This window comes from Polypterus senegalus, chromosome 8, assembly GCF_016835505.1.
Source record: "Polypterus senegalus isolate Bchr_013 chromosome 8, ASM1683550v1, whole genome shotgun sequence".
Classification (NCBI taxonomy): domain Eukaryota; kingdom Metazoa; phylum Chordata; class Cladistia; order Polypteriformes; family Polypteridae; genus Polypterus; species Polypterus senegalus.
The window spans coordinates 149,871,873-149,898,247 of record NC_053161.1 but is presented as its reverse complement, the minus strand read 5'-3'; the positions used below and the strand labels follow the sequence as shown (position 1 = coordinate 149,898,247).

Here is a 26,375-nt window from a genome sequence, read left to right as displayed (position 1 = left end):
TCAACCAAGAAACATGTAGCACATTATGAAATATTGTTGAGAATGAAGATAAACAAAAGCTCATATTAGGATTAGAAGAAAAAAATAAAAAAGAGGATAAAAAAGCCTGAAACAAACATTTGCTGGGTTACAACTGTTATTCCTTCTTTTGATGACTGAAAAAGAAAAGATATGTTTTATTTTGCTTATGGTTCTACTTAACATCCTGTTCCTTATATTGCACAGCAATATAATTTGTATTTTATACTTCATCAGCATTATACTGCAACATCTTGCAATGTTTTCATTGTGTGGCTTTAGAATTCCAAGAATATTCAATATTTTTATCCACATTACTCATAAATGCAAAGTTCTTCTGCATAACATTTTATGCCAGCAGTTGACCTCCATAATAGCACTTGGTGATTTCAATTCCATCTTTTCTATTATGCTGCGGGCTTGATGCCTTACTAATAAAAATAAAAATGTAAGAGGTTTCTCTGACTGATCAGTAGGAGTGGTTACATAGTTTATTGCTTCCTTTATGGTAAACATAATCAGTTAGCAGCAAGCACAACATTTCTAAGGACGAGTCTTGATTTAGGAAAACATATTTCACGATTTATACTAATTCCTTCCCAGTTGTGTCCCACTCGGGTAATAACTATTTTGTGTAGTATCATTGTAAGTTTGGTCAGTTAAAATGTGGCCGAGTTATCCCAGTGTCTTTCTCAGATACATTTGTTAGGTATGGGTCTACTGCTGATTTTCATGGCGTGCCTTTGGAACATGCTGTTATACTTGCTTTGTTGTTTTCTCTTATGTTATGCTTTGTTTTCATGGTTTCTTAAGTAAAGAAAGAATTTGTTAAATAAACTTCCCATAATTTTTCATTGGTTTCTTTGAAAATGGGATTCACTATTTAACACATTTTTCAGGAATTGATGCATTTTTGAATACTTGGTGATAATGTTCCGTTGCAAGGAGCTTTAATTCACTTAGCTTGTTAAAACAATATTCCCTTTAATCCAGGGATGCAATTTTAGTGTGTAGCTTCTACTTGTGCTATGTCTTTTCTAGCATAATGACAAGAATTGCACACTTTTGTTTTTGCATACTACTGAAATGATGGAAATTTTATATCAACATAAACACCAAAATCCTTTTGCGGTTGTTAGAGGTTGTTAACTTGATAGGTACCTGTGATTGCAACCAGAAATAAACAAGCAATAAAGGAATAGAATAATTCCTCTTAACTTTTCATTTTCAAGAGGGAAGACTTTTACCAAGACTGAATTATGATAAGCAATAGTTGATACTCCTGTTTCAGAGCTTCAGGGTGCAGGTTACTATGCAGACGTGTTTCCAAAGACGTGTACATTAGGCTGATTAGTAAGTTTATTGAAATTGTGGAGGTGTCGGGTAGTTCAAAAATGTGATCTGTAATGTGAGTCAGCAGTGTTAACCACTGCGCAACTTCAAAAACTACTGTGTGGCACAGCCAATCACTGTCCCAAAAACTGGAACTCCATGAACACAAGTCTGACATGCGGATCTTTGAGGTGTAAGGATCAGCATTGTATCGCCATTTGCTCACCCTGCTGGAACGTACCTGTGAAAATCAATCACTACAGCCAAATAAATAACGGTGATCCCTGTGCACCCACAGAATTACAGTCCTCGGGGCACTGAGTGGCTGTGCCACACAGTGGCTGTCACTATCGGTCCCGTCCTATATAGTGAGGAGCATAGCAAGCTTAATTTAGCAATGAAGACACCACTTGCAATGAAACCATGCAGCACAAATAAGTGTTTTCTTTAATTTCTCATTATTGTTGGGTAATGTACCCCTCAAATGATAATATTGCAAGTTATTATATTTTTTTTAATCACATACAGATCAGGTAGTGCCATCACGGTCTTCACTGTAAAGTAAAAGATGGAGTATGCATCATACATCAAAGTTTTGTGCATGCACAATTCAATAGTGACATTCCTATCCAACATGACAGCTACCCCTGTGTGATGTGACAGTGGCCTTGCAAAACATCAAGGGGGGTGGGGTGTGGGGTAGGGGGTTGTCGCTGGAACAAAATAAATTGTCTATGCCGGCCACACAGTGAATTTGTTAGAAATGTTTCAGCGAACAATGTCACTGGCAAACAGAGCATATTCACTGAGAAAAACCCTTTACAATATTTCTCTGATCAATGCTAGTGTCTTGCAATTTTCTGAATGGTCTGAAGAAAGAACTGATTATGTTTTGTCATCATTATTTGCATCATTTCAAACTAATTGAATGTTTCACTGTTTTCTCTCAAATATAGGATTCTAGTTCAGTTGTGCAGTGGACACAAAGTCCCAAGGAAATGTCTCATAAGAATCTTGACAATCAACTCAGCTATGAGGCTGAGTGGGACATGCTAAATACAGTCTCCTTCAAAAAGAAACCTTCAAATGTTGACGGTTTGTATACATTTATTGATTCATCCATTTATTTATTTATTACTAATAATGCTTTTCAAAAATATATCAGCAGTAAAATTGAGTCTACCTAATATATTATTACAAGCTTTTTTAGATAGATAGATAGATACTTTATTAATCCCAAGGGGAAATTCACATACTCCAGCAGCAGCATACTGATAAAGAACAATATTAAATTAAAGAGTGATAACAATGAAGGTATAACAGACAGACAATAATTTTGTATAATATTAACGTTTAAAACCCCGGGTGGAATTGAGGAGTTGCATAGTGTGGGGGAGAACGATCTCCTCAGTCTGTCAGTGTAGCAGGACAGTGACAGAAGTCTGTCGCTGAAGCTGCTCTTCTGTCTGGAGATGATCCTATTCAGTGGATGCAGTGGATTTTCCATTATTGACAGGAGCTTGCTCAGTGCTCGTCGCTCTGCTACGGATGTCAAACTGTCCAGCTCCGTGCGTACAATAAAGCCTGCCTTCCTCACCAGTTTGCCAGGCGTAAGGCATCCCTCTTCTTTATACCGCGTTGAAGAGGGCGCTCGCCACAACCGTCTGATAGAACATCTGCAGCATCTTATTGCAGATGTTGAAAGACGCCAGCCTTCTAAGGAAGTATAGTCGGCTCTGTCCTTTCATACACAGAACATCAGCATTGTCATTCCAGTCCAAATTATCATCCTGCTGCACTCCCAGGTATTCATAGGTCTGCACCTTCTGCACACAGTCACCTCTGATGATCACGGGGTCCATGAGGGGCCTGGGGCCTCCTAAAATTTATTCCTTGCACCAGGAAGGCAAAATAAAACTTAATTAGATTTTAAGGGTAAGATTTTGCCTTATATAACAAGTATAAGTAAGTCACCATCCTTCCGTTATCCAACCCGCTATGTCCTAACTACACGGGGGTCTGCTGGAGCCAATCCCAGCCAGCACAGCACAAGGCAGGAAATAAACCCAGGGCAGTGCGCGCACACACCCACACACTAGGGACAGTTTAGAATCGCCAATGCACCTAACCTGCATGTCTTTGGACTGTGGAAGGAAACCGGAATACCTGGAGGAAACCCATGCAGACACGGGGTGAACATGCAAACTCCACACAGGGAGGACCTGGGAAGCAAACCTGGGTCTCCTAACTGCAAGGCAGCAGCGCTACCACTGCACCACCGTGCCGCCCATAAGTAAGTCGCTACAACAGTAATTCAACAGTCATAATGTGGAAGTGTTCCTTTGTCCTTTTCAGTGTTACTGCCAAGGTTGTGAGTCTGTGCCAGGTTTTTGTTGATTTTCATAAGAATTGGAAGCTATTGTTTGTCTTTACTCATACCCCATCACTAACACTATAGTGTCTCTCGAGGTCCGTGAGTATGTTCATTCTGATGTGATTGTGGATCTTGATGTTGCATTGAATGATTAGTATTTGGAGAGAACCTAATTTTCAGTCCAAAAAGTTGTTCCCCTTTCATTCTTACATTCTGCTAGATAGTAGTGGCATTCATTAAGATCATTAACATTTGATCTTGGCAAGAAAAGACCATCACTGTTGCAGCTGTTAATAAAATAGTCTATATAGGTCTTAATATGTTATTAGAATGAGATGTAGTTTTTTGAGCAAGATAAAAATATTTTTCAGGACAAGGCTGGAGTTGATATACAAATCTAGAAATTAGTAATAAAACTGAAGGACAAAGTAAGCTTGAAATTGTACGTATAAAATAAAATTCAAAACCAAAAGTTAAAGTTGTATTTGTGAGTGTGGCCTGCAGTTACAATCTTGCATTGGTTTGTGTTTGAATGAAATGTACTGACAAATGAAGTATTTCTTAGATATTTTTTTTCATATTTGGATCTAAGGTGAACATTACTTTTTGACTATAATTTTAAATAGTATTGTTTTGTAGTATTTGCGCACTACAATAGGAAGTATGATACAGACAGATGTTCACTAAAGGTAATGAAGCGCCTACACTTTTTGGTGGTGGTTCAAACACAGCTGCCCAACATAATAATACATTAGTAGAAGTAGTCTATAAGAATACAATATATAAATATTCTGTCCAGTAATGCATTATTAACTGTTGTCCACTTGTGAAATGGTAATATACTGTGAAGTGAGCATATGAGAGGTGAAATAAATATGCCTGAGTAAAGTGATAAACTGTAATTCTGGGATGGGACATAATTAGTGGAATGCACATGACTGGAAAGGAAATGCAATGATGTGGTAAAGGCATTGTGCCTTAACCAACAGTGTTGTAGGCATTCAGTTCCTTCCTCCAGTTTTTACTCCAAAAATGTGTACAGATTAATTACATTGAAGTGAAGCAGAATGAAAGAGTGAGTCAAATCAAATTAATCAAATTCTATTAGGTGAATATCAGAAAGTTTCAGTTTAGCAAACCACAAGCAAAAAATTGATTCTCTGTGTGTACAAAGTTGGGCTAGAGTAAATTGCCCATGATTGCTTAAGCAGAGTTTGCATGGTTGTTATTTTATTTTTCCCCAGCTAGGCAGCTTTTTTGAACTATGAGGCCAGAAAACATAAGGTCAAATTAGAACATTAGAAGGAATTAGATGAGAAAAGGCCATTCTTCACATATTCTTTTGGCATTTCGATTTACTTCTGGTTTGCTCCATAATTAAATAGCATTCTTGGATGACTAGCCACTGCCACCCCAATGATAAAGATTTTTTGCGATTTTTACCATTTCAGTGTATTATAAACTTTTATAAGACAATCTGAAAATACTACTGTGCATGAATAACTTTGAAATTGAAAGTGTGGTTTTCAGATTGATTCTTCTAAGTTTGTATTAATCCAGAGTGTATAGACCTGACTTGAGTTTGTAGCACGGAATGCATGTTGAATGCTGTTGGCCGGGGCTAGCTATCAAAAATTAATAGAATGGATTAAACTAAACGGAGCCTTTTATGTTTCTCCTGTACAACACAAAATGGAAATAAAGTGGCCTGAATATTTGTTAATTATGCCTGTTTTAGTCATTATGTATCAAGCCAGCAGCTAACCAAGACTGAGACTAATTGTGTGACGCTGCGAGTTGGCTAAGGTAGCTAATTGTGCATGGCTGTCACTAAAAACACTTTTAAATTTGAGGATTAAAATATGATAATACTTAAAGAAAAATCAGGATTTTGGCAGTTATTTTAAATTTGCATTAATGAGAAAGTCTTTGCATAATACAACATTGAACCAGAAAATTTTTATTGTACTAGCGATTCAATCTGACCGCTCTAGTACAGTATCTTTGGAGAGATTACTTTTTTGATTTTTTTTTTTAAATGTAGTGTCTTTTCCACACTAGCATAGTCTTGGAAAAAAGGATAACATTGTGAAAAAATGCAGATATTAAATTACAAAGAGGGCCATTTTCCCTTAGCCCCTGTCTATTTCTATAGTTAGCTATAGTAGACACTGTATTTTATAGTTCTCTTTTGGGTCATGCAGGAAATACCACCATCTAAAGTCAATATCTCTTACCTTGTTGCGGAAAAAAAAAGCAATAGTATATTTGTGTTTGCATTGAGGATCAGTTGTAAGTATCGCAGGTAGTAAAACCTCTTACTTTATACCATCACCCTCATTTCACAGCCTTCTAATTTCTAAAAACCCTGGAAAAAATTGTAAATGGAGCTGTACTGGTAAAATGTCATCTTTCAAAAATATTGAATTTTTATGGAATGTGACAGTGAATTTGCTTTAATACAGTGAAATCCCCAAGTAACAGAACTCACTGCATTTGTGCATCTGTTTAATTAGCTGAAACAAGCAATTTGTAGGAGAGATTCACCACCAGCTGGGTAGCATTACAGGCAGGAACACTTAAGAGAGAATGTGCAAATATATAACTGACCTGCAGTTTAAACATCTCACTTAGTCAATGGCTAGACAAATGCAAGTTCCATCCATCCATCCATTTTCTAACCCGCTGAATCCGAATACAGGGTCACGGGGGTCTGCTGGAGCCAATCCCAGCCAACACAGGGCACAAGGCAGGAACCAATCCTGGGCAGGGTGCCAACCCACTGCAGGACACACACAAACACACCCACACACCAAGCACACACTAGGGCCAATTTAGTAATGCCAATCCACCTATCCTGCATGTCTTTGGATTGTGGGAGGAAACCGGAGTGCCCGGAGGAAACCCACGCAGAACACGGGAGAACATGCAAACTCTACGCAGGGAGGACCTGGGAAGCGAACCCGGGTCTCCTAACTGCAAGGCAGCAGCGCTACCACAGCGCCACCGTGCCGCCCACAAATGCAAGTTGATCATAAGAAATATTTGGTCCATTTGCTGTTACATAGAAATACCTATTCATCAAAATAGAATAGAAAATTAACTTTGTTTGTTTGAGATTTTGGGTGACAGTAACACTTGCTGTAATAGTGTTCAACTTGTCAGGTCTATGTTCGCGTATTTTAAAGTATCGCTCCTAAGCCTCTGATATACAGTATTATGAAATGAAGTCATTTACATTGGGTCATGGTTTTTCCTGGCTTTAAAAAGACAGCAATTAGGTTCTCAAGTTAAAAAAAATATCTTTGACATTGTGTTTATTAGAACTATATTTTATGCTTGCCTTTGGGCATTTATTTATTTGTTACTGTTCCTGATATTACTTCTGTTTAGAAATGAGTAACTTACTGTGCTGCCTTGCATGTCTTTTGCCTTAATGTACAGTACAGTGTTGTTTTTGTAAACATCGGAATTTTTTGACTACTCAAAATGCCAGTGAACATTATTTCCATTTGTATTAAAGTATAATTTTGGATGTTTTCCAGGTGCATCAAATCATGCCCATGAAAGAAGCAAATGGGCCTTTTTCTTTAATGTGTGTGACCTTAAAGCAGTGCAAGTAAAGAAGGAGGGCTGGTCACATTTAACCATCTACCTCAAAGATGACACTTCGTTACCTGATCTCCATTTTCATCAAGGAGGGAGCGAAGCATTTGTAGACTGCCTTAAGAAATATGTGTCACTAAATGAGTGAGTATAAACCAATTCTTTACGGCTGATTAAATGATTCTTTTATTACCCTAACTCGAATTTCCTCTGAACAATAAAAATATAGCCCATTCTGAAGTAAATTTCAATAGTTGCATGGACACATACTAATCATACTAAAATCATAATCTTCATTACTGGCCTAATGTATTTATTTTTTAGTTGAATGTTTCCAAAGCCATAAAAAAGGCAAAAAGCCCTTACATGATTGTCTTCCTATTACAGTGTAAAAATGTGCTCATTGAGATAGAATAGTTCTTTGCTCTGTTTGAAATCATGCATGAGTACATGTTAATTATACAGAGAGCATGAAGGGTCTTTGGAAAGTTTGTAACTCAGACTGAGGTATATGTATAGTAGTTTGTTTTTCCATCTAAGAATTTACAACCATTTTAATAGGTCTTTGCATACAAGATCTGTGGATTTTATGGAGCCCAACTGTTAACTGTTAAATATCCTTATTTCCTCTTCGTTGATGTTCACAGAGTTATCATTTATTTAATGGAGATGGGTTAGTATTGCCCCTTTGACAAATTTAATTACTCTGCATTCTGTGCGTTTGACTGGTAAAACAATATGTTTATGAATCTTAGAATCTAACTAAGCTGTATGTGCATGACGATAAACGTATCTTTCGACTTCGTTAAAATGTACTAGAGAGAGAGCACACTTTCTTGTGACAGTCCTGCATTTGTGGCAATGATAGAATTCTGTCCATTTGGGAGGTTTCATGTAACATCTCGTAGAATATGACCCCTTAACTTGTGCTGTCTGTCCTCCATTGTTGACTTTAACCTTTGTCTTTCATACTCCTGCATTTAAAATTTCATTAAATGGAATCTGTTGGTTTTATTCAGTGTATGCAAATAATTAGGCACTCTCATCCACACCAGGTATGGTCTCCATCGATGAGCATGATAAGATTGAGCTGAGTAGTTTTTTGCTGCAACAGATGCCTGTTCTGTGTAACGTCATGCAAACCCTAATTACTGAAATTATAACAGATACACATTTGATGAACTATGAACAGGCTAATCCGGTCAAAGAAATCTTCATCATATTGTAGAGAATAATATATTCTTAAGTTTGGGTGTTTCAGACTTCAAATTAAAAAATGGAAACAAGGAAGATAGAACTAAATGATGGGTCTTAGAGTTATTATTTTTTTTTTTTACCTAAGCTTAAAAAAATGTTTCCTTCACTGAAATCTTGCTGAAAGTTATACGAAAAGTGACTTAAGATCCTCTGACTCCCTTTCCCTTTATTCTCCAGTTTCTCTACTTTACAAATAGGCAAAGTTGCTAGATGCTTACTGGAGGGGTCCTGATTACTATGAGGGATCCAGCATTTTCCCGCTTCCCGACTTGAGTATGCTTAATATGCAAAGAAAAAAATCCCTCAAGACATTGATACAGAAGACTAAAGCTGTCGGTCTGAGGATCTTCATATTCTTTGGGCTGTACTATTTTAGAAAAGTAGATTGAATTGCAGTATTTTTGACCAATGTTGTAATTGTGATTTAAACTGTGATTATTTTCTGTTTCAAATGTATTTGTTCCCATGATCAATGAAAAGAATCAGATGAAAGGATGCAGTTGCTGTTTATTTAAGAAACACTTATAGAACTATTACAACTGTTTTTATAATAGAATAATAAAAATCAGAGAACAATAAAAAAATCTAATCTTAGAGAAGAAACTAGTAGAACATGAAATCACAAAACATCGTGCCTATAGCCAAACAGAAATCCAAAAATATTTTGGTGAAAAAATAAATCAATAAAATTACAATAAATAAAATTATTTAAATAAATTTCCCTGCCAAGAAATGTCCAATATGTGAATAATACGTTTAATAAATTGACCAATAATATCAAATGGTTTTACCATTTAAACCACACTCTGAATGAACCATTTAAAAAAAAACAAAACAAACTTCACTAAGGGTCACCAGCATACTTACTGTACTAACTGTACAGAATTGGAAAAGCACTTTGGTGCAGGTCAGGTTTGGGAGTTTTTGCCAACTGTAGAAAATGACAGTGCTAACCACTGTGCACCAGACTGGATTATAAATAAAACTGTGATTTAATTTTTTTGGACAATTTTGTTAAGTATGATTATGACCTTTTATTAAGATATTTCTTATATATGCCAGTTGGAGTGACAAACAATGATATCTACTGCATATGACAAGTAAAATGTTGGTTTCATTATATGGATCAGCTTTTTTCATGGGAGAGGGGGGTATCTTGACCCTGGGCTGTAATTTTGTAATTAATACTTAAGTTAACAAAGCTTCTGAGAATGAATCTTCTTTGTAATGAAGAGTCTCCATAGAACATGCTATAGCCCAAAGCACAAATTCAAGTATTAATCTTTAGCCGTCACTGCTGCTTTGTTACACATAATAGTAATTGTTTATCATTGATTCTGTGTATAATGTAGAATACAAAGTTATCATATGTGAGCGCGTAGTTATTTTGTGTGTGCTATGGTTATATCTATATTTTTTATGAAGAACAAAATATGTTGCTCAGTGTTTCACAAATACATAAAAAAGTATCTTTAGAAACTAAAATGCAGATTTTTCTCACTAATCAACAGTTAAAACAAAAGTATGGAAAACTTCATGAACTAGACATGTAGTGCTGAAATTCTTTGTAATATATAGGCTAATTAAAATCTAGCAACACCGGAGTTTATAGTTGCTTTCCAAGAAATTGCATTTAGTGTTTTCATACAGTAAGATTAAATCTTATGGGTTCATCCAGAAGCAATACCTTTTTTTAATGTTTATAGAATTAAATACTAAGGATGTAAAATTTTTAAATGTAGGCAATTTTTGAAGACTACTTGCATAGATATTAGTATGACTTAATTTAATTTACATCTCTGTGGAAAAATCCATTACCAAACCATAATTACCTATTAGATTGAATTTCACCCCTTCATTTCCTTATTGTAAAAGTCTTTTTGCTATCAGATGGAGACTAAAAGTCTGCATTAAATGGCTAACATTATGTGTTCCATGCATTGTGACTTCAAACTTGGGATAAAAAAGAGGATCAATGCATTATACGGAATATAATTCAACATTAGTTTTTAAAAACAGATTTGGTTCCGTTGTCAACACTTGGTTCTCATTTGCAGTGAAGGGCTATGTCAGTGGCAGCTAGAAATGCAGCATCCTACTAACACAAAAACTTGCATTTTAAATATTAATATATGGAAGCAATTTCCGATTTTGTTATTTCACTTTAAACTGAATGATTACAACTTATGTAGAGAGTAGAGTTCATCAGTATAATGTAATGCTGCCCCACATCACACACATTCTGATGGTATAACCTCTGACACATTCAAGGCATTGCTCATGAAAGCCTAGCTTCTCGGCAATTTTAATTCCAAATAATTGCATGATATACAGTAATAAATAGGATCCAATAATAGATTTAGCTCTTGCACCAGTCATTGTCTTAGTGGAATTTGCACATTCTTCCCATGTCTGTGTGGATTAGTTTAATCTATTATTTGAAATGAACTCATCGTGCCCTGTGATGGATGGCATGCTGCCCAGGGTCGATAGTCCAGAGCCGTTTGAGTGACTTGTGGAATACTCAAACCAAGTATATTTTCTTGACTGACATAGCAATCATTTTTGTCCTTCAACAGTTGTTTTACATTAAAGCGGATAGTAAGAATAGCAGCTGGTCCAGAAAGTATATATACACTGTGTGCACAATTATTAGGCAAGTGAGTATTTTGACCATATCATCATTTTTAATGCGTATATTCCAACTCCAAGCTGTATTAACTTGAATGCTTATTGGATTTAAGCACGTCAGGTGATGTGTATTTGTGTAATGAGGGAGGGTGTGGCCTAAGGAGATCAACACCCTATATCAAGGTGTGCAGAATTATTAGGCAGCTAGTTTTCCTCAGGCAAAATGGGCCAAAAAAGAGATTTAAGAGATATTGGTGTGTGATCACAGAACCATCAAACATTTTGTTGCAAATAGTCAACAGGGTCGCAAGAAACGTGTTGAGAACAAAAGACGCAATTTAGCTGCCAAAGATTTGAGAAGAATCAAACGTGAAGCTACCAGGAACCCATTATCCTCCAGTACTTTCATATTCCAGAGCTGCAACCTACCTGGAGTGCCCAGAAGTACAAGGTGTTCAGTGCTCAAAGACATGGCCAAGGTAAGGAGGGCTGAAACCCAACCACCACTGAACAAGAAACATAAGTTGAAACGTCAAAACTGGGCCAAGAAATATCTGAAGACAGATTTTTTTTCAAAGGGTTTTTGGACCGATGAGATGAGAGTGACTCTTGATGGACCAGATGGATGGACCTGTGGATCAGTAATGGGCACAGAGCTCCACTCCAACGTGGAGGTGGGGTACTGGTATGAGCTGGTATTTTTAAAGATGAGCTAGTTGGACCTTTTGCATTGAAGATGAACTCAAAATCAACTCCCAAACCTACTGCCAGTTTTTCGAAGACACTTTCTTCAAACAGTGATACAGGAAAAAGACCATGATTTTTATGCAGGCCAATGCTCCATCACTTGCATCGAAGTTCTCCACTGCGTGGCCAGCCAGTAAAGGCCTTAAAGATGAAGGAATAATGACATGGCCCCCCTTCCTCATCTGACCTAAACCCTATCGAGAACTTGTGGGCACTTCTTAAACGCTAGATTTACGGGGAGAAAAACAATACACCTCTCTGAAGAGTGTCTGGGAGGCTGTAGTCACTGCTCCACAAAAAGCTGATCGTCAACAGATCAAGAAACTGACAGACTCCATGAATGGAAAGGCTTATGACTGTTATTGGAAAGAAGGGTGGCTATATTGGTCATTGATTGATTGATTTATTTTTTTTGAAATGTCAGAGATGTTTATTTGTAAATTTTGAGGTGTTTGTTTATTATTCTCACTATAACAGATGAAAATAAACAAGTGAGATGGGAAAATTTTCATTTTTCCTTTAGTTGCATAATAAATCTGCACACTAATAGTTGCCTAATAATTGTGCGCACATATGTATTCCCCTGATGATGTTCACACTCACATTTCCGTTGTGAAACATTCAGGTTTCAGGTTTATTAACATTTTGGATTGACTGATAGCACTGTGTTTGTTCCATATTAAAATTAATCCTCAAAAATACAACTTGTCTAATAATTGTGCACACAGTGTAGTATAATACTTTTGCAAATCTGTATTTTTTACTTTTGGTTAAAAAGCTTTATTACATATTTTGCTGCTTAAACATGGATTAAATTATTTATGATAAATGATAACTACTCCTTCACCTTTCTGTGCACCATGTAGCACCATGCACACTGGCAGTCAAAAGACATATCACCTATGTCATCTAGAAGATGTAAAAATTTAATGATGTGATTTTTTTAATGGGAAACTGTACACATTCTATTTTACAAAAAAAAGGAAAACGCTTTTTTATATTATTGTTTATGAATTTTACAATAATCGTATTGTAATTTTTTTTCATGAGTGAGCTTGCAGAATAAAATGATTAATCATAACAGCCTTTACCCCAGGGGAAGAAAGAGAGGGAACTGATTCATTCAATAACTTTTTGCCGGAAGATAGTGCACCTTTCTATTCTAAAGAATAGGAATTCATATATGAATATAGGGGTGGGCGATATGACCAAAATTCTATATCACGGTATTTTTCTAAGTTATGCCGGTTTCACGGTATTCAATGGTATTTTTCCTATGCGTGAGTGGATGTTAACCACATTTTCCACTGCAATTACTGGAGTAGACTGGCTAAGAATAACCTATTCCACTGTTATAAGTATTGTACATTGTACAAAAAACCATTTTAATCTGCACACAAGTATTAATACAGGTTTGCATGGCCCCATAAAGTGATAACTTTCAAGAGGGTGACACTAATGAAGACAATAAATCACATTGCATGACAGTTTCAGTCAAAATATAGGACCTTTTTATTGAACAAATTTTGCAAACAACTTAAACTATAATTTTTGACAACATATTTTCAACCATCCAAAGAGGCATTTACACTTAAAATATCCAGAGGTGCTTGTCAAAAGTTGTATTGCACTGAACATGTCTTGGAAAAGGAATAAATAGTAAATATTTTTTGCAAACCAACAACACTTTCTGTTAATGTTAACAATCTCTGTCCACTGACACATTAAAGTGACTTTTTAAACAACTTTACCATCATTAAACTGCATAATATTTAAACTTACTTAAGTAACTTACTTAATAACAATAAAATAAATAATAGTATTATTACTGATAGTTGCACTATTACTTCAAGACTGCATTACACAGTATTCACCAAATTAAAATAAAATAAAACAAGTGCAACTTAGTGAGACATCTTTACCAACTGAACCATCATTAAGGCAAACTGCATTAATATGGACGTTGCTTCAAGCTAAGCGATATACATAAATAATAAAACTGCAACTTGCATTTATAATGCTATTTGTTGTATAGCCCTACGGAATCGTATTAGGGCCACAGTGAAGAAAAAAAATATGACACAGGGAAGAAAAAAACACACTATATGTCGAGTAAACTGTAGTAAACTAAACTTCATCCTAAAATCAATGTTTAATTTACTAGATTTTCTCAAACCTCGTCATAAGTTAATGCAGCACGTTAAATGCTTTGTCTTGTGTTTCCTGACCCAGTTGTTAATCACTACGCTTCTTAAACTGACTTTCTTCGCAGCGATCACATCGCAGAATCCATTCACTTCATGATAATCCTGCTCTCTGAAAATTTAGAATGCTAAGATAAATACTTGATATAATTTTCATGATGAAATGCATTAAAGCAGGTATTAAACATGCACAGCAGTGAGGTGGTAGTGTTGCTCCCTCGCAGTAAGGGATCCCCAGGTATACATTCAGTGTAGAGAACTTTATGGCAGGTCTGACGAGGCTTCAGAAAACTGGATGTATGAATGGGTATCGCAAAGGTTTAAGTTAAATATTGTGTAAATGTTGGGTTTGTGATCTGGTGGTTGGAGACACAAACACAGAATTCAATGGATGTTGTTCTGAGCGGGCTTTCTTTATTGCACATGTGCTGTCTGTCTGATGTACCAACACCCCAGTTCCTATCCTTCCTTTTTGTTTCTCCAAATAACCAATCACCACATGATAAGCTTCTTTGTGAATTTAAAACTTGTTATAAACTAAGCCCATGGAGTGTTCAGAACTTTAAAAAATCTTCGTTATACATGTTTAATTATGCCATCCATTCAAGGTTGTGCCCATCCTAGCAAGCACTGTGTGCAAGGCAGGAGGAAATCCTGAACGTTGCGCCAGCACATCGCAGGGTGAATACGAGCAAAACATACACTAGCATAGTTAATATAGCATAACAAAACTCCACATCCTACATGACGTTGAAAAGAAACTGAAGCACGCAGAGTAAACCCACCAGAAAAACATGCAAATTCAAGGCAGGGAACACCCGAGACACCCTTGCTGCGTGGCAGCAGTGCAACCTCCATGCCGCTGTGCCCCCACTTGATTAATACATGCTTTAATGCATTTTATCATGAAAATGATATCAAGTATTTATCTTAGCATTCTAAATTTTCAGGGAGCAGGAATATCATGAAGTGAATGTATTCTGTGTGGCGATCGCTGCCGGCGGCTCCTTAGTACAAGAAGAAGTCAGTTTAAGAAGCACGTATAGATTTAACATGGCTTGGGAAACATTTCACATTGAGCATTTAATGTGCTGTATAACTTATGACGGGGTTTGAGAAAATCTAGTAAATTAATTATTAATTTTACGATCAAGTTTAGTTTACGATGTTCTACTTTAATGACAAATTATGAAAATAAAGTCAACATGTCGACTTTAATCTTGTCATAAGCGTCGAGAATAAAGTCAACATGTCGTTACACTATTACACAGTACCCAGGTACATTACACTGTATTGAAAACAAATAAAACAAGTACAACTTGGTTTGCAGTATTATCCAGTAGTATAGGAACAGTATTTACACATTTGAACATAATGGTCCACATCCGACCTTTTAAAACCAAAGTATTTCCAGGCAAAGGACTTGACTCCTTTTTTTTCAGCAAAAGTTCTTATGTGTCATCATGTTCAACTTTAGTGTCAGCTGCAGCCTCAATTTCAGAATGTTCTCTGTATATTTTCACCATTCAATACCTACACTACCACTACCTATTTAGCGGTGTAGCAGTGAAAAAGAGTCCCCGGCAACAACTCTGTGATTAGCGGTGTAGCAGTGAAAAAAGGTCCCCACTTGAACAGTTTGCTGCGCCATGTTCCGAACGTTGTTTAGGCAATTTAAACCGGTGTTGCGATATAAGAAAAATCCATATCATAACAAAAATAAAAAACGGTTTTCGGTATGAACCGGTATACCACCCAGCACTATATGAATATATCGTTGACAGATTTGCACCCCCAACCAGGATGGCTCTTGCTTTTCACATAGTGGCTCCTTGTTACTCTGTTGTTGGATTAGAAAAATATATTACTGCAATACCTTGTTGCATTTTAATTTTAATGGATTTAACATCTTGTTGATATTTTGTTATTTTACTAAGGTGATAAAATACATTATCAGAATTAATTTTTAAATTTTCATTAGTATTGACATCATTGGTATGTTCATCCACTCAGTTTTATCAGCTGGAATTTAAAACAATTCAGTAAGCAGGAAAACAAACTTAAGTAGTAACTTATACCATCAATTTCAAGCCTTACATTTTTTAACAGGATATGAATTTGCACATAAAGACAATTTTATATTTAGGTAATGCCATCCTAAGTAAATGTTGACAATTCTAATTAATTCTCATCTTATAAGTAATTAGGTAAAGACACCTTCTAAATATATAAGACATAAATAATAATCACTGAACCATTTGTACAATGGATATTATGCAAACGTAACTGAACATTTGAGATTACAAATAGAAATGCTGAGTACATGTGGGTGGATCTTGGAAGTAGGTACACTACTTCTGATTGAGAGGTGACAGATAAGGTGGATTTGGATATGTACAATAGTTAGAAGAAGATAAGAAGATAGATACTTTATTAATCCCAAGGGGAAATTCAAATAATAATAGAATACTTACTGGGCACATCCCTTCAGAGGAGTACCAGGCCTAGCCTACTGGAAGAAGACCAGGGGCATAACTAGAACATGCTGGATGGATTACATCTCTTGGCTGGACTTGGGATATCTTCGAATTCTAGGAGGAACTGGTGAAAGTATGTCCAATTGAGCATTCTAGTCACCAAAGCCCTCCTCAAGATGATCAGAGTCCGAAAAAAAAAAAAAGGATATGAGGACAATATAAATTAGATTTTAATACACCAAGAGGGGGTTTTACTATCCTTATAACCAAAATATATACCTCTTATCAATCCATATCTGTTAAATAGTGTAAAATAAATAGCATAATTAAAATTGTTATGCAACATTATACAATCGGAATCTATAAATAATTGGTCCCTGATAGTTTCCTTAACAGACTAGGTGAGTACTCCACTGGAATAACCAGTAAGTGTGCCTAAAGTTGTTAATGCTAGAAATAAATGCCTGTGGAGTGTAGAAAAGCAGGAGAGATTTAACTTGATTAATTATCTGTTTTGCCTCTGGCAATGCCCGCAATTAATTTGGTAAGGCTCCTACTTTATTTACCTTCCGTTTTTCTGTTGTAGAAGGTGGGTCTTCATCTTTTTAACAAACAAATTAATAAAATTTATTGATACACACAAGAATTATAGAAATATGATAACTATATACTATATATATATATATATATATATATATATATATATACAGTATATATATAATGTGTGTGTACAGTGCATCCGGAAAGTATTCACAGCGCATCACTTTTTCCACATTTTGTTATGTTACAGCCTTATTCCAAAATGGATTAAATTCATTTTTTTCCTCAGAATTCTACACACAACACCCCATAATGACAACGTGAAAAAAGTTTACTTTGAGGTTTTTGCTAATTTATTAAAAATAAAAAAACTGAGAAATCACATGTACATAAGTATTCACAGCCTTTGCTCAATACTTTGTTGATGCACTGTTGGCAGCAATTACAGCCTCAAGTCTTTTTGAATATGATGCCACAAGCTTGGCACAAATATCCTTGGCCAGTTTTGCCTATTCCTCTTTGCAGCACCTCTCAAGCTCTATTAGGTTGGATGGGAAACGTTGGTGCACAGCCATTTTAAGATCTCTCCAGAGATGTTCAATTGGATTCAAGTCTGGGTTCTGGCTGGGCCACTCAAGGACATTCACAGAGGTGTCCTGAAGCCACTCCTTTGATATCTTGGCTGTGTGCTTAGGGTCGTTGTCCTGCTGAAAGATGAACCGTCGCCCCATCTGAGGTCAAGAGTGCTGTGGAGCAGGTTTTTATCCGGGATGTCTCTGTACATTGCTGCAGTCATCTTTCCCTTTATCCTGACTAGTCTCCCAGTTCCTGCCGCTGAAAAACATCCCCACAGCATGATGCTGCCAACACCATGCTTCACTGTAGGGATGGTATTGGTCTGGTGATCAGCAGTGCCTGGATTCCTCCAAACGTGATGCCTGGCATTCACACCAAAGAGTTCAATCTTTGTCTCATCAGACCAGAAAATTTAGTCTTTCAGGTGCCTTTTGGCAAACTCCAGGCAGACTGCCATGTGCCTTTTACTAAGAAGAGGCTTCTGTCTGGCCACTCCACCATACAGGCCTGATTGGTGGATTGCTGCAGAGATGGTTGTCCTTCTGGAAGGTTCTCCTCTCTTCACAGAGAACCTCTGGAGCTCTGACAGAGTGACCATCGGGTTCTCGTCACCTCCCTGACTAAAGCCCTTATCCCCTGATCTCTCAGTTTAGATGGCCGGCCAGCTCTAGGAAGAGTCCTGGTTGTTTCGAACTTCTTCCACTTATGGATGATGGAGGCCACTGTGCTCATTGGGACCTTCAAAGCAGCAGAAATTTTTCTGTAACCTTCCCCAGATTTGTGCCTTGAGACAATCCTGTCTCAGAGGGTACAGACAGTTCCTTTGACTTCATGCTTGGTTTGTGCTCATGTGCAATCAACTGAATTTACTACCGGTGGACTCCAATTAAGCTGCAGAAACATCTCAAGGATGATGAGGGGAAACAGGATGTTTCATGGCAAAGGCTGCGAATACTTATGTACATGTGCTTTCTCAATTTTTTTATTTTTAATAAATTTGCAAAAATCTCAAGTAAACTTTTTTCACGTTGTCATTATGGAGTGTTGTGTGTAGAATTCTGAGGAAAAAAATGAATTTAATCCATTTTGGAATAAGGCTGTAACATAAAATGTGGAAAAAGTGATGTGCATTGATTACTTTCCGGATGCACTGTATGTGTATATATATATATATATAAAAAATAGGGAGTGGATACAGACAGACTAGACAGTTAAGCATACAGTTAGGTCCATAAATATTTGGACAGAGACAACTTTTTCTAATTTTGGTTCTGTACATTACCACAATGAATTTTAAATGAAACAACTCAGATTCAGTTGAAGTGCAGACTTTCAGCTTTAATTCAGTGGGGTGAATAAAACGATTGCATAAAAATGCGAGGCAACTAAAGCATTTTTTAACACAATCCCTTCATTTCTGGGGCTCAAAAGTAATTGGACAAATTAAATAACTGAAAATAAAATGTTCATTTCTAATACTTGGTTGAAAACCCTTTGCTGGCAATGACAGTCTGAAGTCTTGAACTCATGGACATCAGCAGATGCTGGGTTTCCTCCTTTTTAATGCTCTGCCAAGCCTTTACTGCAGTGGTTTTCAGTTGTTGTTTGTTTGTGGGCCTTTCTGTCCAAAGTTTAGTCTTCAACAAGTGAAATGCAAGCTCAATTGTGTTAAGATCAGGTGACTAACTTGGCCATTCAAGAATTTTCCACTTCTTTGCTTTAATAAACTCCTGGGTTGGTTTGGCTGTATGTGTTGGGTCCATCTGTATCATGAATGCTACGCAATCAATTTGACTGCATTTAGCTGGATTCGAGCAGACAGTATGTCTCTGAACACCTCAGAATTTATTCAGCTGCTTCTGTCCTGTGTCACATTATAATAAACACTAGTGTGCCAGTGCCCCTGGCAGCCATGCACGCCCAAGCCATCAAACTGCCTCCACCGTGTTTTATAGATGATGTGGTATGCTTTGGATAATGAGCTGTTACACACCTTCTCCATACTTTTTTCATGCCATCATTCTGGTAGAGGTTGATCTTGGTTTCATCTGTCCAAAGAATGTTTTTCCAGAACTGTGCTGGCTTTTTTAGATGTTCTTTAGCAAAGTCCAATCTAGCCTTTCAATTCTGAAGGTTTATGAGTGGCTTGCACCTTGCAGTGCACTCTCTGTATTTACTTTCATGCAGACCTCTCTTTATGGTAGACTTGGATATCGATACGCCTACCCCATAGAGAGTGTTGTTCACTTGGTTGGCTGTTGTGAAGGAGTTTCTCTTCACCATGGAAATGATTCTGCAATCATCCACCAATGTTGTCTTCTGTGGACGTCGAGGGGCCTCATGCATAACGCCGTGCGTAGAATTCACACTATAACATGACGAAAGCACAAAAGCTGAAATGTGCTTACGCACAGAAAATTCCAGATGCAGGAATCCGTGCGTACTCCAACTTCCGCGTTCTTCCACTCCATAAATCCCGATCAGTGTGAAAACTAATGCATGTGCACGCGCCTTCTGTCCCGCCCCATCTCCTCCCAGAATTACGCCTCTTTCAATATGCAAATCAATATAAATTGACCTTAAGCTCAGCGTTCTGTGAAAAGGCAATGGCAAAAGCAAGAGGGAAAATATAAGAATTTCAGCAAATACCAAGTGGAGGCAAAGAAAAACATACTATTTGTTGGTTTATACAGTGGTATAATCAACAAAAGGAAGTTGATCGAGTGACATAGCGTGTTGGAGAAACAAGCTCAAGTTCACAAAGTCGCACAGTGCCTGACATAAAAAAAGAAGTTATCACATATCAAAGTCGCCATGAAAAGGAGAGACATAGCCCAGTGTCTGAGTGTCATATGGAAGCTTATTAGGGTACAGTGATAAAAAAATGGCACAGAGTAGGAAAAAAGCACGAAATGTTAACTTCTAGTGGAAATATCCACTTTAATCACATAGTTTATTTTGTCATTAAAATAGAACATAAATTTCAAATTAAAATCGTTTAATTTACTAGTTTCTCAAATCCCATTGTAACTAAAGTAGCCTGTTAAATGCTTTGTTTTGTATTTGATCTTCAACGTGCTCTATGTATGTGAATCACTACGTGCTTCTGTTCTTTCTCCGACAGAACACAGAATCCATTACATTCCTGATATTACAGCTCTTTGAATAATTAAAATATTGAGATGTATGCATGATATCTTTTTCATGATGATAGGAGTTAAAGCATGTTATTAAACGGGAACACGGTGTTCTGTTCACAAGTGTAGATTGTTGCGTTGGAGTGCACTTCTTCTCATTGCTGCATGATCCTTTGTTTGTGGTGTTCTGTGATGCCGCTTTCTCAACTTGCCTTCTGCTGTTTGTCCTTATGCTGTGGCATCTGCATCTTCATAGGGAAAAATACGGATATTGTTTCTGGCACAAGAATTTAGATGTTGAAATTTCCTTCTTGAAGTGATAGCTTCTTCTCAGTGTTTCCAGCCTACCGGAACACAGCTTTGGCATGTCAAGCTGGATCTCAGATTTCTGATCAACAAAGAGAAGGTATTGCAAGTTTGAGAGAGAGAGAGAGAGAGAGAGAGAGAGAGAGAGAGAGAGAGAGAGAGAGAGAGAGAGAGAGAGAGAGAGAGAGAGAGAGAGAGAGAGAGAGAGAGAGAGAGAGAGAGAGAGAGAGAGAGAGAGAGAGAGAGAGAGAGAGAGAGAGACTCATTTGCTTTTTAGTTTCTGAGAGAGGTCAGTTTTGAGAATGAGCTTGAGTGAATCCCTAAAGAATCTGTAACTGTGTTTCCAGAGAATGGGTGCAGCTAGTTTTTAAGAAAGAATTCTGACCTCTTGTCATTGGATTAAAGTCACTTCAAATTACAAAATCAATGCCTGCTCATAGGCAAGTTATTCTGTCCATCCTAGATGTCATTCCTTTGATTAAAGTTGTTTGTCCTTGCCTGAGTCCATTTTGTACCTTCTGATTTAATATGTTTGCAGAGGGGCCTCTGGAAGGATGTCACTTTAACTCTGACTTCTAATAACATTGTGTTAAGAAGTGAGGTACTACCAAAAATATTGCTGTAGGTTTCTTTTATCTTTTTGTGTTAAAACAAAAAACTGAAAATCTAAAATGTGAGTCATATAGATTAATTTTGACCCATGGCTCTGATAAAAGCTCTTGTTCTTTCACAGAACCAGAAAGAATTTATTAAGGGCAGGCAATTTTTCTTTAATCTTCTTATCTGTTTAATATAATTTTATCATTATCTGAACACCCAGTGGAATTTCATTTCTAAAAAGACTTTGATAAAATTGAATGGGACTACTTATTCACCACATTCCATAGGTTTGAATTTCATCAAAAACTGTAACATGGTAAAAACTGTTGCACTCTTGAAGCCAATGTTAATGCAAAAAAACATTGTTACAAAAGCACTGTTACAAAAAACGATATCCTTAACACCTGTTCTATATCTCTTCTATTGCTTTTCATCCACTCTGCCTATGGGTGAACACTAATACAGAATTTCAAGGTGTTAAAAAATAAAAAAAGGGGGCAGATGATAACTCTTCTTTGTTTGTATCAAAGGCTTTGCAATAAGTAGAAATTCTACGTTTCTACTATTAAAAGTCAGAAACCCCCTTCTCTCTCTCTCTCCCTCCCTCCCCCTCTCTCACTCTCTCTCCTTCCCATCCTCCCTCAAACTTGATCTTTTTCTACCGTAATGAACCTTTTCCCCGTCCATCCTTTTATAGACTCACTGACTTCATATAAACCTAATTCAGGTTTTGTTTTACACTTGTAATGGAATCAGGAACATCAGCAAGCCCCAAAACCCCAAACACGAACGCACAGAGTCCCGGGTTCAAATAATAGAAGGTTTATTACTCCACTTCTTCCACAAAGTTTTCTCTCTCCACGATACTTTTCTTTCACTACCACCACACTGCCCCCATCCAATTCCCCCCCACCATCCGAGTGTTGCTTCACACCCTCCAAAGTCCAACTCACCTGGATAAGGGAGGTCCTGCAGTGCATCTTTGACATTATGTGAAATTAAAGAAACAAATATTATGTTGCCCACTTTCTGAAGCTTACTCAGTACATTATGACAGGTGTTGTACTAACTGTAGTCCTCCCACTAAGCAAAACATGATTTAAAGTCAAATCTTGCTTAATGTGTGCTTTTGAAAGCTTATACTTCCAATTTCAAATAAAAAAGAAAAATCTCTTTTTTTCTTTGTACAGCCGCCACACCACATTTCATTTTTCATAAATAAAGTTTATTTAACATTTCTATTGTTTTCAGTGAAAAGTCAAGCAAAATGACACCTTTTATTGGCTAACTAAGAAAATTACAATATGCAAGCTTTCGAGGCAACTCAGGCTTCTTCAGGCAAGATGTACTGTTTTTATAAATTTGTTCCAACTCTTATCTTTCTAGTAGTAAATTACCATTTCAACTGTGTAAAAGTGTTCTTACCTACATGTGAATGCCTTTGCTTTGCTGATTGTTCATTTTGTTCGAGTTCAATAGAATACATCACTAGCACACAGTGGATCCTTTGATTTAATTACGGATGCTATAATTGATTGGCCACTGATCGAAATTGGCCAATTGACATAAAAAAAAAGACCCTGTCATGATCAGTAAAAAAGCCAATCACAAAAAGCAATATTTTCAATCCCTGCTCTTGACTATATTATTTAGTCATAGTGCTCCTTTTCACAAGGTATTACAGAAGTTGAGCCAGGTTTTTTTTTTTGCAGCAGCAAACTTCCTGCAGTGTAAATAAAGAGCAGTGAATGGAAGCTTATTTTATCAGTGAACGAGAGGTGAATGGTATATTAGTCTTTACGTTAAAGAAAGTGGCGTAATAAACTGAAACAAAATATCTTTGAAGTCGTCCTGTGCAACTAGCTACTTTAAGGAATTCAGACCTTTATTTTGTCCTTTAAATTAAAATGGGCACTGCTTGAGTCTGTACAGCATGCTTGTTTAAAATGCAGCAGCTTACACTTTTAATTAGAATAAAAAAAGATAAAGACAAAGTTGAAAATCCAGATTAGTAAACAATAGGATTTTTTTTAAAGATTTGTACTGTTTTATTTGTTGCTGTGTGTCATGCAGTATACAGTTTGGTAAAAAACAAGTACTAAATAATTAAAATGGTAAAATTCATATTTTATAATTACACCTTACGAATGTCTAGTTTATACACTGAAGAAAAAAACACCTGTATGAATATAGTAAATGTATATTTTAACAACATAAAGCTGTAGTGCAATTAATTATTTAAAATGATTAAGATGTACAAGTGCATATATATTTACATTTAAGCAGTGTTTAATTGCCAATATCAATGAATTGATTGTGTGAGAATATCTTGTTTTTTGTTGTTAGAGAAATGGTGAAAATTGCTGTTTTTAATTAAAACGTGTTTCAGATAGGTACATTACTTGAAAAAACTCAGCAATTTAACATTTTATTATGAGCAGCATTTTATTTTGTTTTATGTCAAATGTATTATACATTTGAATATTTTTGTACATATTTTATTATTTAAAGTATGTATTTTAAGAAAAATTTATTTATTTTAGTATTTTATTTTCACGGAACAGTAAGCTTACAGAATTTAATTTTGTTAATAAAAAATGAACAGTTAATACCTGTGATCTATAGTTTAATTATAAAAATACACTTTAATATAGGAAATAAAACTTCTATTTGTCTGGTTATGCAAGATGCTAGTGTAGAAGGTATAAAGGAAAAAAAATCAGAATCAATATCAGAATTGGACGATCAACTAGAATGAAATCGGTGATCAGAATCAGCCTTAAAAAACCTGATCGGACCATCCCTAGATCGTATCATAGGATTCTTTGTGGATACCATGTAAAATATGAATTTACTTGTTTCTCTGTGGGATAATTTTAAAGTACCTCCATATCATCTTCTTCTTCTTTTGGCTGCTCTGATTAGGGGTCACCACAGTGGATCATCTTTTTCCATATCCTCACCACCTTCATATCCGCTCTCACCACATCCATACACCTCCTTGTAGGCCTTCTTCTTTTCCTTTTACCTGGCAGTTCCATCCTTATCATCCTTTTCCCGGTATATCTAGCAGCTCTCCTTTGCTTATGTCCAAACCAGTGTCATCTCGCCTCTCAGACTTTGTCTCAAAAAACCTGAGCTGACTCTCTAATGCAGGGGTCCTCAATCACGGTCCTGGAGGGCCGTAGTGGCTGCAGGTTTTTGCTCCAACTCAATTGCTTAATAAGAATCACTTATTGCTCAAGTAACACTTCTGCTTCACTTTGGTTGTCTTGCTCATTAAGATTTTGAACCCTTATTGCTTATTTTAGTCTTAAACAGCTGTATTCTTGGTTTTCTATTGCTCCTAATTAGCAATAACATGCACATGACAAAAGAGACTAGCATTTTTCCATTTAGCTTGTTACCATTGACACCTGTGTGTATTTATTGTGCACTATTGGGTTTAATTAAATATTTGGAAGGAAAGTGAAGAGAAAAACTGAGACTGAGAATTCCTCATCCATTTTAGCCTTCAAATCATTTGGATGATATCCTTAGAAAGGGGAAGAAAATCTGGGATATGAGAATTACCTGACATAGCAGAGTTAAAGCACTAACAAGCCATGAAATTAAATTGTTGGCAAGAATTGCTGTCTAATTAAGCAACTGGGTGAAAACAAAAACCTGCAGCCACTCCGGCCCTCCAGGACTGGGATTGAGGACCCCTGCTCTAATGTATTTATTAGATGTATTCATTTCTAATCCTATCCATCCTTTAATATTTAACTCTGCCACCTCCTGCTGTTTCACTCTTCCTGATAACCGTCTTGTCACAAATCACTCCTGACACTCTTCTCCACCCACTCCACATTGCCTGAATTCTCTTTTTCACCTCTCTTTCACACTTCCCCTTATTCTCTAGTGTTTATTCCAGGTATTTAAACTCATCCACCTTCGCCAACTCTACTCCCTGCAACCTCACCACTTCACTGACCTCCCTCTTATTTACACACATGTATTCTGTCTTGTTCCTACTGAACTTAATTCCTCTCCTGTCTAGAGCATATCTCCACCTCTCCAGGGTCTACACAATATGCTCCCTGTTCTCACTACAGATGACAATGTCATCAGCAAACATCATAGTTCACAGGGATTCCTGATTAATCTCGTCTGTCAACTTGTCCATCACCATTACAAATAAGAAAGGGCACAGAGTCGATCCCTTATGTAATCTCAAATCCACCTTGAATGCATCTGTCACTCCTGCAGCAGTCCTTATCACTGTCACACTTCCCTCGTACATATCCTGTACAACTCTTACATACTTCTCTGCCACTCCTGACTTCCTAATACAATACCACAACTCCTGTTAAAGGCATCCTGTCATGTGCTTTCTCCAGGTCCACAAAGACGCAATACCACTCCTTCTGATCGCTCTATACTTCTCCATCAACACCCTCAGAGCAAACATTGCATCTGTTGTGCTCTTTTCTGGCATGAAACTATACTGCTTTTTAACCTAGTTTCCATTACTCTTTCCCATAACTTCATTCTGTGACTCATCAGTTTTATCCCCCTGTAGTTACTA

General features: G+C 36.6%; 1 protein-coding gene across 1 annotated transcript in view; it reads left to right on the top strand.

Moving 5' to 3' along the window:
* tbc1d15 (TBC1 domain family, member 15) overlaps positions 1–26,375 on the top strand; it is a 131,855-nt gene that overhangs the window by 26,788 nt on the left and 78,692 nt on the right. The window contains exons 4-5 of the mRNA XM_039761918.1: positions 2,307–2,445; positions 7,270–7,474. Coding sequence (XP_039617852.1) covers positions 2,307–2,445; positions 7,270–7,474 — 344 coding nt within the window. The remainder of the gene's footprint in view (positions 1–2,306; positions 2,446–7,269; positions 7,475–26,375) is intronic.